The sequence below is a fragment of the Podarcis tiliguerta genome (genome assembly GCF_965153285.1).
Source record: "Podarcis tiliguerta genome assembly, chromosome: 8".
Classification (NCBI taxonomy): Eukaryota; Metazoa; Chordata; class Lepidosauria; order Squamata; family Lacertidae; genus Podarcis; species Podarcis tiliguerta.
In genome coordinates, this window is record NC_139541.1 from 27,616,572 (window position 1) to 27,634,754 (window position 18,183).

An 18,183-nucleotide genomic window follows, 5' to 3' on the forward strand; every position below is an offset into this window, starting at 1 on the left:
TTTTTGAAGAGTTGTTTGCTGTATTCATGAGAGTGAAAGTGCTCGGGGTGCTGTTATCAATCTTTGCCCTTTGAACCCCAGCTGTTTCTGTTTGCTGCTTTTGAGGCAGCCCCATAGGCAGACAGTCCTGGCACCGCCAACGCCTCTTGCCTGCCCCTCATGTTTGATCTGGGCTCCTGTTGTGGAGGACCAGGGCCAGCAAGCGGCAGCGATGTGGGTGGGACCTCAGCCAGTGCCTTAACGTTTTTCAGTCCTGCTGCTGGACTTGCATGCAAAACACCCTTATCTGCTGATGTAGCAAAACACTGTCACCAGGAATACCTGGGATTTTGCATCCTGGCTGAGAAAGCAATATTTGGGGTCCGGGTTTTCACCCCACAATTCTTTTACAAAGGGCCAACTAATCATAATTGGTTGGGCTCTGTTGTAATGCATTGGCATTTTTGAGTAATGCAAGTTCAAAGTCATTAGGGGAGTTGCTCAAGTGCCTAAAATTGCCAATTGACCACTTAAGACTACTGATATCAGATTTGGAGTATATCTCACCACTGGGGGGTGCGGGAAGGAAACCGGTCCTTTTCTGGAAGTAACTAGCTTTTCAGGCTTTGAGATTCCCATATGACAACACTTCATATGGCTTATGCAAAGCTTAGAAAAGCTGGCTTTTCAAATAAGAAATAAAACCATTTCCTTTTGCAACACCCTCTTATTGCCTATTCAGCTATGTATTTATCCATTAACCAGGATAGAAAAGAGGAGACTTTCTTTCTAAACAATTTGGACTGTATCATTTAGGGGGGAAATACCTTGTAAATTATATCTGTTTCTTCTACGGAACTGGTGAAAATCAATGTTTTCTGAACGTTAGTAGGAGTGAAGTCCAATGACTGAAGCAAAGTAGAGATTCGGTCACACTCAAGGCAAAGCTGCACCACCTAGAGTCACATGTAGTTCAAATGTGTCAGGTTAAATCACTCTTTATAAAAGCCAAGTATTTCACTTCTGCTTCCCCTTTATGTTAGGGAATAAAAATACCCATGGCTTGTATCCAACAATGTTACCTAATGTAGGCCCACTGAAATTGATGGACCAAGATTAGTCATGCCCATTAATGTCAATAGGTCTACTCTGAGTAGGACCAGCACTGGCTACAACCTTCTATAAGGAGATGCTGAATTAACCCTATTTAACATGAAGATGGGGTTCCACAATAGTTTGATTTATCCTTTTGTTTAATCAGCGCTTCTGGGATAGAAAATTCATGAAATTGTTCTGTGAAAAATTTATGACCACCTCTCAATCTTACTTTCAAGTAACCAGCTCAAGAAACCGTACACACATAAGAAGCATTCTTATCCTCCTATTTTTGCACATCATAACTAAACCAGCAGGTTTCATAGGAACCATTCTTGATGCTATTCTCAGAACTGAGGAAGTTACTCTTATTATAACCCTTAAAGTTTCCAGCTTCTTAACCAACAGGTCTGACCAACTGGATTTGTTCTGTACATAGCCAATCTCAACCTCCAAATTCCACTTAGTATTTTAAAAGCCACAGTGCTTATAATTTGTGCCTGCAAGAGTTAGTGAACCTGTGCAGAGCCTAGTCTTCAATCCAAAAGCAAATATATAAGAGAGCTATAAAGCTCCTAATATTTTACCTGTTGCACTTTGCCATATATGGCAGCTTCTTCCATGGATGTGATCACAACATACGGATCATTCATGAACTCTTTGGTTAAGCGTTCTATGTTTTTGCTCCAGTGCCTTCCGATAGCAACGATCTGCTGAGGTGCAGATTCTTTCTCTTCAACGTTCAAGGCTGTTTTGTAATATTCTAGAATACGAAATATCTATAAAACAGGAATTAACACCCATCATTATCTTTTCCATCTGCTAAAAGTAATACTATGGGTAAACTACAGGCAGAATTGGTGATGGGAAGACAGTTAACTTACAGTACTAATCAACTAGCTGCTTTGGGTGGAATGAGGCAATCCCTCATTCTGCACCAGGAAGAACTTTTTAGCAATGTATATTTGACATAAGCAGTATTGTATAGTTGACTATTTTGGGGGAAAGCACAATCTGTGCTAGGGGCAACTATGATTGTATCTTTTTGATAATATTCTTTGAGTTCACATTATCTTAGCACATTTATCTTATGTGCAAAACCCCACACTTACTTCTATGTTGGCTTCAGCAAACAACACATCAATTTCATCAAGCACAAGATGGCAGAGCCTGAGGAACAGTAAGCTGTGATATTCAAGCAACCTCAGAAGGGTATATGGGGTTGTTATAAGGACCTCACCTGTAAGGAAGTTGTCACATTATTTGGTTGAAATCTCAAAAAAAGCTTAAAGTACCACCAAAACTACTAGCCTGTATCCCAGTTACACCAACGCTAGCTAATAATGCATGACCCACAGACAACCCAAGGGGAAAAAGAACCTGTTCTCTTGTTTATGAAAGCCTTCCTGTTAGAAGTGAATTGCACTTACCAAGTGCTGTAGCTTAGTGACAAAGTAGGTGTTTTGCTATCAAAAAGTTCCAGGTTCAAGAGCTGGCATCTCCAAGTGGGTTAAGAAGATTCCCATCAAACTCTGGAGAGCCACTGCTAGTAGGTGTAGACCAGGGGTAGGCAACCGAAGGCCCGTGGGCCACAAGTAGCCCACAGGGGTTGTTTAACCGGCCCATGAGCTGCCCCCAAACGGAGCCGCCTGCTCGGCGAGTCCCTGCGTGCTGCGCTAAACTTGCGCAGCATGGTGACTCACTTCCGCAGCACCTGAAATAGTGTCTGCGCAGACGCAGACACTGGAAATTGTGAGCGCGCAATCCGGCCCACGGAGGGATCTCTGCTGGAGTGAACTGGCCCAGGCAAGGTAAACCTTGCTGACCCCTGGTGTAGACAATACTAAGCTAGGTAGACCAATTCTGTATTAAAAAGCAGCTTCCTGTTTCTAGGGCTATAGACAATTGGAAAGTAATAGCCCTCTAACTTGCTTTATCAACTGGAACAAAAATCTGCATAGCAAGGTACAAATTAAGAAAGTGAAATCCAATTAGCTATGATGAATTCAGCTTCTCCCCTCCCCTCTTTTTTTACATAACACAAGTCAGATGCCTAGTATATATGTCCTGGTAAACTGCAGTTAATTGGTTATCTTTATATGGATTTTATAGTTCATGTGAATTGCCAATCTAAAGAAATATTTTTATTTTCGCTTTGTGGCACTGAAACTGTATAAGAATGATTTAGTCACACTTGTGATAGACCACTTTAATGTTACTGTATGATTTTATACCATATTTGCATTTTAGATTTTGTTATTCCCTTATGGTCCAGATAAATTTATTCAATCATATTTTCAGCATTAACGATCATGTTATGCTTACATCCTCTTGGAATTCTTGTGCTCTGTATTTCTTTCTTATTTGTTCCTAGTAAGAGCAATATTGGGTGAATAGGCCTGGAACAATGGCTGTAAGTTTCCAGAAACTCAAACACCAGTTCTGCTTTCTTCTGTCCTGGGCACAGGATTAATGCCACTGGCTATGTACACACACAAGACATCAATTAATACTAAGAGCAGAAACATTTCCATGAATCAGAGGTTTATCAGTCAGAAAATCTCTTTAAAAAGAAAACTCACTGTTCCAAGTAATGCAAGCTAGCCAAGATATTTAAAATCCATGAAGGGAGTGGGGAAATCACACGGTGATATAGACTCTGAACAGCCTTGTTTCTACAAAACTCCTCTCTCTCATTCAGGCCTGCTCTTTGCTGCATGCTTACTCAACCCTCCAAATGGCTTGCTGTGCATAACCCTCATGAAGTGTGCACATTGGTTATTAACTGAAACATGCAAGGGGATGCTATAAAGCAGGCTTTCTCAACCTCGGCCTTCCAGATGTTTTGAGACTACAATTCCCACCCTCCCTGAACATTGGTCCTGCTAGCTAGGGATCATGGGAGTTGTAGGCAAAAAAAAAAAAAAACATCTGGAGAGCCGAGTTTGAGGAAGCCTGCTATAAAGGATCAGCACACTAGCTCCAGACAAACCTTTTGCCATTGTTCTCATGGAAGCTCCCTACTCCAGTCAGTCATTCTCCAGCTTATGGAGGGAAATGAGAATAATGGCAGGGCAAAGCTAGCATGCTCATTCTCATTGCCCCCCCCCCCGTACATATTTAGTTAATGCCAAATATGCATGCCTGAAGAAAGCCTGTTTGGTTCTAGTTCCCCCTCCCTGTCAACTCCCTGCCCCCCAAACTAGAGGCATTTACACAGATAAAGTTTGATCCTCTTTACTCTATGACATCCCTTAGGAAGAATATGTTATCACAACTTTTAAAAAGTTAATCTCATGTTCTATTGCTTGCAGCTAGCTTTGGATGAGCTGAGCCCATTCAAACATCTACTACTAAGGGTCTCTAGATACAACTATCTAGGCAGGCAACTGGTTAGGCTTAGCCATTCAAATCAGAGGCTAGAGCATTCCCTATATTTCCTGCATTTCCTATATTCCCTATATTCCCACATTCCCTATATTTCCTGCATTTCTAAGTGGCTTCTTATGACATGGTTACAATGGCCATTTACATTACATTTGGTTGGAGACTAAGATGACTGTTGCCACTCATAGTCCCATTCAGAAGTGATGTGATGCACATTCAAATGCAGAGCCCACATCCAAAAAGCAACCACAGAAAGCACCACACATTCTGACTGCTTAATCCAAGCCTACACTGTTTCAAGACTTGGTTTCAACAAAGAAGGTATTTGGGAATAAACTGAATATCCTACTTACACCACTCCGAGCTGGCAGTGATACATAGCAACTTCTTGACTGCAAAAACGTAATAATTGGCAGAAGATACAGAAGTGGATCGTTTTCAGGAGAGATAATAACTGAATCACATCCGCGAGCTATTGGTGGCCATGAATAAGACTGTACATGATTAGGTCCTGGGAAGTGATTCCTTAGAAGTTCCTACCAGGGGGGAAAATGCATCAACTGTATTTATCTATTTGCTTAAAACAGAAGAATCAGTCTTAGGGAGATGATCAAATGAAGCTACACTATGTACACAGCCACAGTTTTCCTGCTAACAAGGGAGCAATGTGAGTTGCTTCCTGCAGAATCTCCGTGGAGACCACCACCTGTGTATGCACAGGTGACCCACTACAGGTGTATACTGATTCACTGGCTGACAGCCTACATATGGCTGACAGCATGTGGTTTAAACAGTCTGGGTTATTGACTATTCTGTATATGAGAAATCAATACAGCATTAAGGGGTGGCAGGGGTTGCTCTTTTTGAGTTGCTCATCAGATCTACTGCTAACAAATGGGTAAAAAGCCATAAGCAATGCAATTTCTGGGTATGGGCTGCATCATATTTAAAATGTATTACTTCCACCAGCATAAGATGTATTAAAGTGGGGCGGGCAGAGCCATAGCTGTCAACTTTTCCCTTTTCTTGCGAGGAATCCTATTTGGAATAAGGGAATTTCCCTTAAAAAAAGGAAAACGTTGACAGCTATGGGCAGAGTATCAACAGCTAGCTTGCTCTGCTTTGCAAAGCTTCATAGTTGTTGTTCAGAGATAGTAAGTTGCCATATCTATGGGATTAGGACATATTATTACAATGTGTCATTTTGAACCATTTCATCCTCATGGTCATCCTGTCAGGCTGCTTAGTGCAAGGTGCTTGCTCATAGCTATCTAGTGAGCTTCATGGGAAAGCAGCAATTTGAAACTCACAGGACAATCCTACAGGACAATCCCTATTCAAAAGCAAGCCTCATCATGTTCAATGGGACTTTCTTCCAGTTAAGTGTGTAGGACTGCTGCCTCGGTCTTCCATGCCCTCTTCCAAAATTGACATTCAGCCTTGTGGTGACCTCAGAGAATTACAGGGATTCTATTATGCAGAAGACGGCAACAGAAACAAGTGCTATTTTTAGAGCATGCTAAACTTCAAAAAATAATTTTGAGCTTTCAGTACTAGAGTAATTTAATCAAATACACAACCCCTGCTTTTATATATCATATAGTGAATATTACCTTTTTCAGAGTTGGAAACAGTGGTGCTGTTTCAAGAGATAAACACGGTTCCATATTTTTATTAAGGACAACAGGGCGGAATGCACTGGTATTCATTTGTAGCTTCTAAAATTAAAGGTAACAAACACAAGTCTGCAACAGACAGGCTACATGATGATTTGCATTAAAATGTTCTACCTCACTACAAATGTTTCCATATTTTTGTTTCTTTAGGAAAAAGCACAAAACAATTTATGTCTTTTATGGGATCACTAAGATTTCATGAGTACCAGTGCTACAATTAGGATTCTGAAACATATTCAACCTTCAGCTATCAAATTCTAAGATAACCCCAAATTGCTTTCTATTTTCAAATAGTCCTCCTGTTCCAATCCGGAAAGCACATTAGTGGACAGTTTTGAGATCATCCAGAAATTTGTGAAATAGGTGTGTGTGTGTAGCAATTTCTGAAGTGGTAGGTACACTATGTATCGATTCAAAAAACTAGATAAACAAACCAAAATTCTAAAAGCTCATTTATATATTCAAATGGCACTAACAGTCCAAAAGTGTTTATGATCTGCCAAAAGCAACAGTTAATTGAAATACCTCAGTCTCATCTTGTCCATCAACAGCTTTCAAAGGATTTAAAAATTGTAGAAGCCTGAAAATATACAAGTTCGCTTTTTTTAAAAAAAGTTTGTCACCACATGCCAACTTAAAATCCTTTATTTATTACACTTTTATTCAGCCCTTCTCCCAAAGAACTCAGGATGGCATATATAGTTATTTATTCCCATAGCAACCCTGTGAGCTGAACATAGTCTGCTGGATCAGGACAATGGCCCATTTAGTCCAGCATCCTGTTCTCACAGTCGCCAACCAAATGCCTGTATGAAATCAAGGAACCAAACATGAGCACAAGAGCACTCTCCTCTCCTGCTATTTCCAGCAACTGGTATTTGCAAGCATTACTGCGTCCAACTGAGGACAAAGGCATCATGGCTGGCTGAGAGGTGATTACCTTGGCCAATCAGTCACTAAGCTTTATGGCTGAGCAAGGATTTGCCTCTGGGCCGCTCCAATCTATGTTTAGCATAAGGAATAGACCACTAGGCTAGTATCAAATAATAATGCTTGTTTTGAATTGATAAACTAAGTATCTTGAACAAATATATGTTTAGCAATTAAAAACACCCATCAGACACCCAAAACATTTACTGCATAGTTTGCACCTTATATAAAACATCCTCACTGAAGACTATCTGCTGATTGTCTCAGTGCTTAGTTACATCAGCTCTATGGGAGGGTCAGGGCTGCTAGAAAGCACAAATTTTGACTGACTACTACCACCAGCAAGAATATGAGGAATTGTATTCAACCAAGTTGTACTCAGATCAAACTCACTGAAATTAGTACAACTAACTTTAGTCCCTGTCTTTCAGTAGTAAAATTTAGTTAGTGACAACCCAGTTAAATCTGGCTCTAAGTAATGAGCCATATACAAGAGTGAAAGTTATAAACATTGCAGACATTGTAGGAGATCCACTTTGCTTCTTCTTGCCTGACCTATTAATATAACAAAATATTCATGTTTAAACTCAGCACCTGATGAAGGAGGTTGCTGCCTATGAGAGCTTATGCCATTTTATAATAAAACACCTCAAGGTAGCATTTCCATTTATGTAGTATTTGTATAACTTCAAAAGGAAGATAAAAGAAAACTTACTTCACACCAATATTTTTCTCATAAAGATCTTTCTCCATTTCTTGTGTTTTAGTAGTTTCCTTACATAAGGTGCTAAAATGAAACACACAATCATTTGACAAAACTTTACTCATGCCTGTAGAAATACCGGCTGCATGTGGAATATATGTAAGCTGGGGATTTTGTGGGGTGGGGAACGCACATGGGGGGGGGGGGTCCTTACATGACAGCCTTTGTGCCAGCTGACAATGTCCCTAACCCACATGTGACTGGAAATACCTCCTGCTCACACACAGGACTGCGTGGATCCCAGCCACAGTGGGAATGATGAAAAGCACAAAAAAGCAAGATATATTGGAAGCGAACTAATTATCAACCAGGAATATATTACTTATGGCAACTGAATAAAGAATTTAATAATGACTTTATCTTATCTTCACAAATATGCCAACAGAAGACACACCTTCTTCCCGTGCAGGAAAGTGAACAAATGAGTCAAACTACTTACATTTAAACAGATTAATTGTGCTCTAAAATTGCCAATCAGCAAGTTTATTTTTATTTTACATATAGGTTCAGCCCCTTGCCCATGTAAGGAAATACGAATAGAAGATTTAGAGGTGAAAACAAACCTGTCTGTTTGCATATCCGCCTGCAAGGAAACAGTTATGCCTTGTTTTAAAGGAGGAACCGGCACCATTATAGCCTAAGTAAGCAGACAAAAACATCCCAGGGTTATGTTAATTATGAACTAGGAAACAGGGCACCTCTGTGCTTCTGGCGGGAGCTACTTCACTATGAGACTAGAATGGAGAGTAAGGCACATTGCACTGCTTTGGAACACAGTAAAATGCAGCCTTTCTCGCCCACAAGACAAAACACATCTACAAGCGATTGTATGAAGCTACTCTTCCGTCCCTCTATTGCAGCATCAGTAGCAATATCTCAAAGCCATGTGCAGTAGTGGAGCTTCATGCTCCGGCACCGGGGGGGGGGGGGGCGGAGAGCAGGCGGGGGCGAGGCTGGTGCGCATCTCGGGGGCGTGGCGCATAGCCGCGATGGTACCCCACCAGGATCACGCTGCCGGGGGCGGTGCACTCCCCCTGAACTCCTCTTCCTCCGCCACTGGTCATGTGGCTCAGCTGTGAAGTTGATTTGCAACTAACCTTCACCATCCTATCTATACACACACAATTTGTCAAAGAAGAGAGCACTGAATACTTGGTGTGACTACTCCTTCTTGGATTAGTGTTTGGAAAACTCCAAGGCAACTATGGGTTAAGGCCCCCCACTGGAGGTAGACAGGTCATATGACCAAGAATACTTAAAAGGTATTCCTCCAGCTCCACCCGCTTTTCTGAGCTTCTGATTTGTTGGTCACCAGTTATGAATGAGGTGACTAAGAACAGAGTAGCAAGACTACGGCTGGGTTCACACAAAACATTAAGCCATGATTAATGTAAGCCAAGGTTTATAAATCAACGACAAACCATGGCTTGTAAGTATGGTTTGTCCACAGTTCAGGACAATGGCACGAGAAAAATGAGGGCCTTAACTCTTTGCCCTTGACTGCCCCCAGCCTAATTACAATCAGACACCTCCCGAAGAGAGAAAACAAATACGGAAGCATTTGGGAATTGGTGGGGCATGTTGAAAGCTGAACCACTTACCAACAGTCATGTCACAAGCACTGTGTAAGAGGGGCTAACAGCAGCAACGCATACAGGTGAATCTGTACACATATACTTCAAGCAATGTTCAAAGCACCGCACTGAGCCAGTTCCAACTTTCCCCAAGTATTATTTGAATAGTAAACAACATATTTAATTTTAATTAAATAATAAATAGCTCATGTTTGCTGCCCTTTTCAGGCAAGCCACTTTTCTCTGCCCAGTCATAATACTGGGTCTTAGATTATCTTAAGGATTTTACAAATCTTCAATTTCAATCCCTTGTGAAAAATGCTACAATCACTCACTGGCTCTGTTTCTTCACTGGCTAAATCAGTTTCCTGCAAATTATTGCAAGTTGTTTTTTTAACATCATCAGAAGCAGAAGCACCTAAAAGAAATAAAATGCAGTATGTTTCATTATTTGCTTAAAGTGTAATAATGCCAATTTGAGACATTATCACATCAAGCTTGCGTTTTCTCCTCTATGTAAGTTTCTTTTACTTAGTATTTTCTTGGTTTTGTTAAAAAGTGCAAACATAATGGAAGAAACCAAATAAAAATATAAACTATAAAGTGTTACAGCCTGGAAGGACAAAAGTACAAAGATACAGTGCAGCTCCAAAGGGATAATAAAGTATTGACTTATACAAAATTCCTTTTAAAAATAAAAGTATTCTCCACCTGTAGCATTCCATCATTATTGAGGAAAATGGTTCTCTGAAGTCTTAGATGTGCCAGACATTTCCATATACTGGTGACACATATAAGAAATAAAACTATGACATACAGAAAAAAATAAAAATAAATCATTTGAGCAGTTCCTTTAGCTATTTTTGTTTATGAGATATTTTTTCAAGAAGGGCAGTATGCCAAACCCTGGAGTACCAGCAATCCAACTTATTAAGATGGAAGATCTTCCAGATTTGGGAATTTATGTAAGTTCTTCACTTTTCAAATCTCATTTGTTTCCATACAGAGTTTCAAAAGGTAGAAGGATGGAGTAACTGTTTGTGTGGTTATCAAAGAGATCTCAACAAACACTTTTTGAAAAATTCAGCCACCTTTGAGCAGTCACCTGGTATGCTTAAGTGAACATTAATCACCTTGAAGCTTTCATTGGTTGAGGAGTATGATTAGGTTTCCTCTCTTTTAGGTTCTTTTGTCAGTAACAGTCTGTGGAGCACAGCAGGATGGTGCTGCTTACCAACTTCAGGGTCATTGCCAGTTACTGAGGGGCAGGGGCAAGCTGAGGTTGGTGTCACATAGGAGCATCTGACTGGCTCTGCTGCTACACCTGCACTGACTGCCATGCTGTGCTGCCCCTCCTCTGATAAATGACAGCAGTTCCAGTACTGAGAAGCCAGGTGAACAGCAAAGGCCCACCCCATGGATCTGTACTATGCCAATATGTGTGCAGACTGGGTTGAGGGAACAAGTGGGGTAGGAGCTGTAGAGGAAAAGCAGCAAGGAGAGGAACAGCTGAGCAGCCTTGCCACTATCCTCCATCCTGTCTATTCATTTGGGAAGCAGATCTGTCATACTCACAAGTTTCAAAAGCCTTTGTTTCCTTGGCTTGCAACAACATTGGCCACAGAACAAGTGCCGGATTGATCTCCTCTGAAAGAGGCTCAAGGCTTAATGGCGTTTCTCTCTTCTGGTCTTCCACAGCACTAATTGTTGTACTCTTCGGTGCCTCACAGAAAGCAAAATTTTTGGCAAGAAGATCGTCATTCACACATATCTATGAAGAAAACAGATTTTATGCATGTGATGGTTTAGCATAAAGGGAGCACATTTTTACTAATGGCAAAGATAAAAATTACTAACATAATTTGGGAGGTACCTGAAATAGTTTTATAAGGCAGCTACTATCACCTAAAGTAGCTTGCCATGTGCACAAAGAATCTTCCCATCAGCTGCGGCATAAGGGCAAACCATGTAATTCTATTAAGCCAGAGGGGAGCAGCCTTTTTCACCCAAAGACTGGGTCCAGAACTGACCCACCTACTGCAGGTCTGCCTCTAGACTACCTGCCAATGCTTGTAGGGTTTTTGCCTGTGTCCTAGCATCCTTGCTTACTTTGGACCCTCAGAGGCTTTGGGCAGGAGCCTCTTCTATCAAAAAAGCAAGTCATCACCCTATACAACCCCTGCTATCATTTTAAAGGATCTACTTTTTAAAACATATACAAAGAGGTGCATACAAGAAGGGAAGCTGAGTGGCAGAATGTTATTCCCCATTAGTAGAGAGGGACAGATGCTGCCACTCACCCTGGCAAACTGGATGTCTGTTTCAAAATACTATACACGAACAGAATTGTAAAGGTGACTGGCTTACCTTTTCTTCCTTTATTGTGACATAGAGATCAACATCAAAACTGTCTTCTTCAACAGCACATAACTTGGCCTCCACCTTGGTGGTTGCTAGAAACAGAAATAAATGGAGCATTAATTAGGTCTTCTAATTTCAACATCTCCCCACAGTAGGTCTTTCTTGATTAAGCCAAATGGATGAAATATCAGAGGGGAGGCAACAACAACTGATTTTCTACATTCTTGCCAAAGAATCAAAAGTTATAAGCAGCTCCTTGATTGGAGTAAGGTAATGCAATAAGCAAACGTTTTGAGAAGCAATTAACAGACAGTTAACCCATTAGAAATAAATCTCAAAATATTTGATCAGTTTTACTCCAGTGAAGCTAGAAATAGATACATTTTATTTCTGTACATATGTAAGTCAAGTTGCTAGACATTTGCAAGCAAGATAAAACTTTAAAATCCTATGATGTGTGTGTAATTACAATGTGGATGAATTCTACAAAAGTTTATTACCATTCAGCATTAAAGGATCTCCCTGTTGTGACATCAGAATAATGACAGGGGGGTTATGACAATTCTGCCTGGCCAGTGGGCTTTGAACCTGTTCAACAATTAATTTGTGAACTGCTAAGTTTCAGCAAGTAGGTATTATTTTTAATATGTTTTTTATACAGGTTGGGTGGCCATCTGTCATGGATGCTTTAAGCTGAGTTTCCTGCATTGCAGGGGGTTGAATGAGATGACCCTTGGGTCCCTTCCAACTCTACAATTCTATGAATTACCAATAATGCCACTTTTCTGTTATTCTGATTTGTACCAAACATTAAGCACACTAATATTCTTTACTTCAGACACAGTTATCTAAGGAAGACATTGCCTTACACTGTACTGAGTCAATTTGTTGGCTCATCCAACTCCTTCTCCAGTGACTGGTACACTGGTGGCTCGCCAGGGTTTCAGACAGGCATTTCCCTTAGATATTAGAAACTGAACATGGAACCATCTGCAGATAGCCAGCTGTTCTGCAACTCAGCTATAGTCTCCAAACCCAGCCTTTCGGTGGATTTTTTTTTTTAAAAAACTCAACATTTTAACAGATTAGCCCATACATTTGGAATTATATAATATGCTATTCCTTATGTTTTCTTACCATTCAGGAGATTTTGGAAGTAGTGGATAGCTGCTATATCCCAGCGGTTAGCAGGGCTACAAAAAAGCACACATGACTACTTTACTGTGGCACTATTATAAGCATATAAAGACGTATTATACATTTGTGAAGTACTCTTTCACTTCAAAATGTTTCTCAGAGAATGAAACAAACTGGATAGATATGAAGTCTGCCTCAGTGACATTTATACCAAAAAATATGGGGCCCTAGTAAATATAAAATAGGAAAATTTCACAGGCTCTCCTTGTAGCTACATGGAATGTCACCCAAATTGTTGTTGTTTAGTCGTTTAGTCATGTCCGACTCTTCGTGACCCCATGGACCAGAGCACGCCAGGCACTCCTGTCTTCCACTGCCTCCCACAGTTTAGTCAAACTCATGCTGGTAGCTTCGAGAACACTATTCAATCATCTCATCCTCTGTCGCCCCCTTCTCCTTGTGCCCTCCATCTTTCCCAGCATCAGGGTCTTTTCCAGGGAGTCTTCTCTTCTCATGAAGTGGCCAAAGTATTGGAGCCTCAGCTTCACGATCTGTCCTTCCAGTGAGCACTCAGGGCTGATTTCCTTAAGAACAGATAGGTTTGATTTTCTTGCAGTCCATGGGACTCTCAAGAGTCTCCTCCAGCACCATAATTCAAAAGCATCCATTCTTCGGCGATCAGCCTTCTTTATGGTCCAGCTCTCACTTCCATACATCACTACTGGGAAAACCATAGCTTTAACTATATGGACCTTTGTTGGCAAGGTGATGTCTCTCCCAAATTACAAGTCCTAATACTTGTCCTACAGAAACCCAAAATAATATAGAACGCTTTTACATAATACCTTGCAAAATGTACTTACACTGTCTTGGCCTTGTCGTTATAGTAGTTGACACGCAGTGTGGCCGGTTTTGTACCATACAGTCTAAATTTCATTGCTCTGTAGGGTAATCTCATAAATGATTCCAAGGCAACACAAATCCTGAAAACAGAAATTTCAGAAAAATAAACCCTTTAACATAAATTAATACTTTATAAGCCAGGGGTAGCTAATGTTGTGCCCTCTGGATGTTCAGAACTACAATTTCTACCAGCCAGAGCCAGCATGGCCAATGGTCAGGAATAATGCAACTTGTATTCCAAAACGTCACAAAGGCATCACAGTGGCCACTCTAATTATAAACAAAGCATAAATTGTAAATAACAGAGTGTTGCTTGTTGTCCTTGATAGGCGGACAATGTAGTCTGTCTGCTGTTACAGTAAGCCCGGAACTTACTCGGGGGCTACCTTCCAGGGATTGCACTTAAAGCCAAAATCGCATATAGTCAAAACCCATTGGGTTCAGTGGCAAGTAGGATTGCCAAAGTCATTTTTCCTGGAACTCTGCCCCTTTTTATTTTTATTTTGTCGTGTGCTTAAAGCTGAATGCGCAAAAGTTAAATGTGCCTACGTTGGGGGCTTACTGGGTGAAGTGAATGTGATGAAAGATTAAGACAAACTTGCCCCGGACCAGACAGCAAGTTAAAGGTTAAGATTAAATTTGAATGTAGGAGTTTACAACTCCATACACTTTGGTCTATCAGAAGCATCACACAAACTCAGTGGGCTTGTGTGATAGAACACGACATTAACCTTCTGATCGTACCTTCCAGGTTCCAGAGGGCTTGCTAGTCCCAGGTTGCAGTACTCTCATTGTGTATAACCTTTGCCTTTAGTATAATTAAAGCATACCGGTCTGTTTTCACAGGAACACTCTTGGCATAATCCACAAGGAAACACTCAGCAAGGTAATAATCTGTACACGATATGATTGATTTAACAACAGCTCTGCACCAGGATTTCATTTCCTGACAATAAACAGCACAAACCTGAAAAAGAAACATCCATTCTCATTTGACACAAACTCTACATGAGATTAGCAGACAATTGATGGAATATAAGGCAAACCAATGGGACGCGGGTGGCGCTGTGGGTAAAACCTCAGTGCCTAGGACTTGCTGATCGCATGTTCGGCGGTTCGAATCCCCGCGGCGGGGTGCACTCCTGTTGCTTGGTCCCAGTGCTTGCCAACCTAGCAGTTCAAAAGCACCCCCGGGTGCAAGTAGATAAATAGGGACCGCTTACTAGCAGGAAGGTAAACGGCGTTTCCGTGTGCTGCGCTGGCTCGCCAGAGCAGCTTCGTCACGCTGGCCACGTGACCCGGAAGTGTCTGCGGACAGCGCTGACTCCCGGCCTCTAGAGTGAGATGAGCACACAACCCTAGAGTCTGTCAAGACTGGCCCATACGGGAAGGGGTACCTTTACCTTTTAAGGCAAACAAATAGGAAAAAACTACATGTACCAGTAATGTGCTATATATTTCATGCTTTATATTTCATACAGTGCCCAAAAGGTGGCAGAAATATGACAATTTATCTAGAAAAACTTCCAAAAGTAGCTAAACCCAAATATAAAATGTACTGTATAATATTATAAGCAAAGGCTGGATGATCATTTTAGCTGAGTCCTGCATTGTTGTTAAAGTCATCCAGTGCTTTCACAAAAGGTTGTATCCAACGAGGTTCACTCATAATAGAATTACTGAAATTAATGAACCAAAGTAAGTCATGTTCATGACATTCAATGGGTCTCCTCTGAGTAGGACTAGCATTGAAAGTAGAATTAATATCCCAACACTAGCCTCCCTTTCCCACTCTTCAATTTCATATCCACTAAAGCAAATAAAGTACATAAAATTACCTGGCCCTGTTCCAATACAGATGGCTTGATATCATCCACATATCTGTGGAATTTATTATAGAACAGATTCATTTCAGATTGAAGTTTTTTATATTCCATTTCGTTTTCTACAATACTTCCACCTCCTTTTATGTAGCCCCAAAAGCACCATGGATTTTCAATCTAATGAATAAGTAAGCCATAGTTAGAGTCCTATGAAAACACTGCAAGGTTTATGCTCAGAAATGAACATTCATATGCTAAAACTTGCCAAAAAGCCACAATACCTTCAGTATAAACACTTCAAACATTTTCTTTCTTCAATGACTTTTTCAACTACATCAAAGAGATTTACACGCTTTATCTATACCTCTGAAAAATACAACAAAGGAACAAGCATTTAAACTGCTTTTACAAAATGACATTCCTTTAAAAGTAACTTTCAATCTGATAAAACCAGGCCACAGTCCAGGTGCTTTTCTTCCTTTTAGAAATGCACTGGCCCAAAAACTAATACCGTATAGCTCCAGCTCCCCTAGAAGTGGAGCCTAGGTGTGCAATCAGTTGAACCGACCAACAAGCAAGCAAACAAGCAAGCAAGCAAGCAAGCAAGCAAGCAAACAAACAAAAAGGGCAGTACAGGCTTCTCTTTGCCAGCTTTCTCTGGAGCAAGGAATACAGGCAGCTTAATCTACTTTATACAGTTATTATAAGCATAAAACATGTTGAAGATCACCCCGGTCCACTGCCCTGCTTTCCCTGGAGAAAGGGAAAGGTAACAAAAATATATACTAATGCTTTAATGATATTGATGGCCTGTCTACCTACTAAGCAAAGTTCTCAAGGTGGCCAATATTTAAAATAAAATTAGACAATAGTAAAGTAATTACTAGGATGGGGCAAAGGCGTATTTGAGATTTCCTGCAGTTGTTAGATGTTCTGAATGCAACAAGGAAATGTAATGAACAGGTACTGAAGATTGTGTTTGATGGACGAACAGTCTGAGCTGGTAGAAGTCAGCTTCTTTACGACTTAAGACAGTATTCTTCAACTGTGTCTGATTTGGGACCTGCCTTCAGTCCAAACATGCATCTGGGGCCCCCACTCTATAGAGGCAACCCCCCTTTTACACAGGGGTTATGTAACATTACAAAGCACTGCACACATCTGTGAAATCACATATATTTGAAAAACTATTGAAAAAGCCTGCTAACACCCCAATGAGCACTTCCTAATATTATTATAGAGGGATAACGTGAAGCAGACTAGTTGATAAATTAAACCTCCCCCCCCCCCATCCCCAGCAACCATCTTAAACAATAATAAAAAAGGGCAGTAGGACTGGAAACTGCCCATAGAACATATGGCTGTTTTAGGTCACAGTCCTCAAAATAAATAACTGAATATAAATTTTACTGAGATTAGGAGAACAGCCTTGCACATATAACGGCTCCGGGTACAGGCTGCCCATTCACACCATCACAGCTCTTTTGGGGTGGGGTATAAATAATGACATGTTTGTTTGTTGTTGCAAGCTGCTTTCAGTCACATCTGTGAAGGAAGCAACTAGTAACAATTTGCCATCATGGGAATAAGGCAGGTCCTTCAAAAAAAATAAAAAATGCCCCTCAGGTGTAAAAAGCCAAGCTAAATAATAATAAAGCGTGGTGGCGGCAAGCAGTTAGGCTAAATCAATGATGGCCAAACTTGGCCCTCCAGCTGTTTTGGGACTACAATTCCCATCATCCCTGGCCACTGGTCCTGCTAGCTAGGGATGATGGGAGTTGTAGTCCCAAAACAGCCATCACTGGGCTAAATAATAATAATAATAATAATAATAATAATAAAGGCGGGGAAGTCACGCTAAATTAGGGTGTCAAGGAAGGGGGGGGAGGAGTAGGTGGCCACCTGCGATGGTTCTAAACTGATCACGTGGCCTAGCTACCTGTATCCGTATATTAAAATATACGTAACCGCCACCCGACGCGCGGGGGGAGCTGCCCCCACCTCTGAGGAAGAGGAGTCCGCTCAGCTGGGACGGCCAATAGCTCGTCCCCGTGGCTGCTTTACCACCGCTCGCACCTCCCCGCGCCCTCAAATGCAAACCTCGGGCCCCGCTCCTCAACTCACCTCGTCCTTCTCCTTCTCCTCCCCGCGGCGGTTAACTTTTCCTTTCCGCGTGCTCCAGAACTCAGGCGGCTGTTTAACCGCCGCCGCCGCCTCGCGCGCGCATGCTCAGTGCCGCTCCCAGCTTCTCAGCGGCGGAGCACGTGTCAGCGACGGGCGGCCGATTTTGCTTTTGTCGCGGTATTAAAAAAACCAAAAACCCTTACTTTTTTGTGTGAACATTAACATTAAAAAAAAAATTGCTTATTTGGTTTTCAGGTCAGAGTTTTACAACCACATATCCAACATACAACATAAAAACAAGATTCCAAAGAATCTCCTGGACTTCCTATTCTTAATCATTTCCTCCTACATCTTTTATGATAATCCAGATCTTTTACATCTCCATTATGTCCAAACTTCACCATTAAACTACAAGTGTTATTCCAGTTTTG

At 41.2% G+C, this 18,183-nt stretch overlaps 1 protein-coding gene across 6 annotated transcripts in view; it reads right to left on the reverse strand.

Annotated features, from left to right (window-relative positions):
- Positions 1-17,892, reverse strand: part of TDRD12 (tudor domain containing 12) — a 37,238-nt gene extending 19,346 nt beyond the window's left edge. Inside the window, exons 1-18 of one of the 6 annotated variants that reach the window (XM_083453362.1) lie at positions 17,789-17,892; positions 15,910-15,994; positions 15,644-15,805; positions 14,636-14,772; positions 13,766-13,885; positions 12,903-12,958; positions 11,772-11,857; positions 10,980-11,175; positions 9,740-9,822; positions 8,394-8,467; positions 7,783-7,854; positions 6,663-6,717; positions 6,075-6,179; positions 4,815-4,997; positions 3,400-3,556; positions 2,187-2,314; positions 1,662-1,853; positions 807-935 (exon numbers count right to left, since the gene is read on the reverse strand). In XM_083453362.1, the coding sequence (XP_083309488.1) occupies positions 807-935; positions 1,662-1,853; positions 2,187-2,314; positions 3,400-3,556; positions 4,815-4,997; positions 6,075-6,179; positions 6,663-6,717; positions 7,783-7,854; positions 8,394-8,467; positions 9,740-9,822; positions 10,980-11,175; positions 11,772-11,857; positions 12,903-12,958; positions 13,766-13,885; positions 14,636-14,772; positions 15,644-15,805; positions 15,910-15,933 (1,959 nt within the window). In that variant the 5' untranslated portion in view covers positions 15,934-15,994; positions 17,789-17,892. The other 5 variants (XM_083453359.1, XM_083453364.1, XM_083453363.1 and 2 more) reach the window with 5 other exon arrangements.
- Positions 17,893-18,183: the final 291 nt, after the last annotated feature.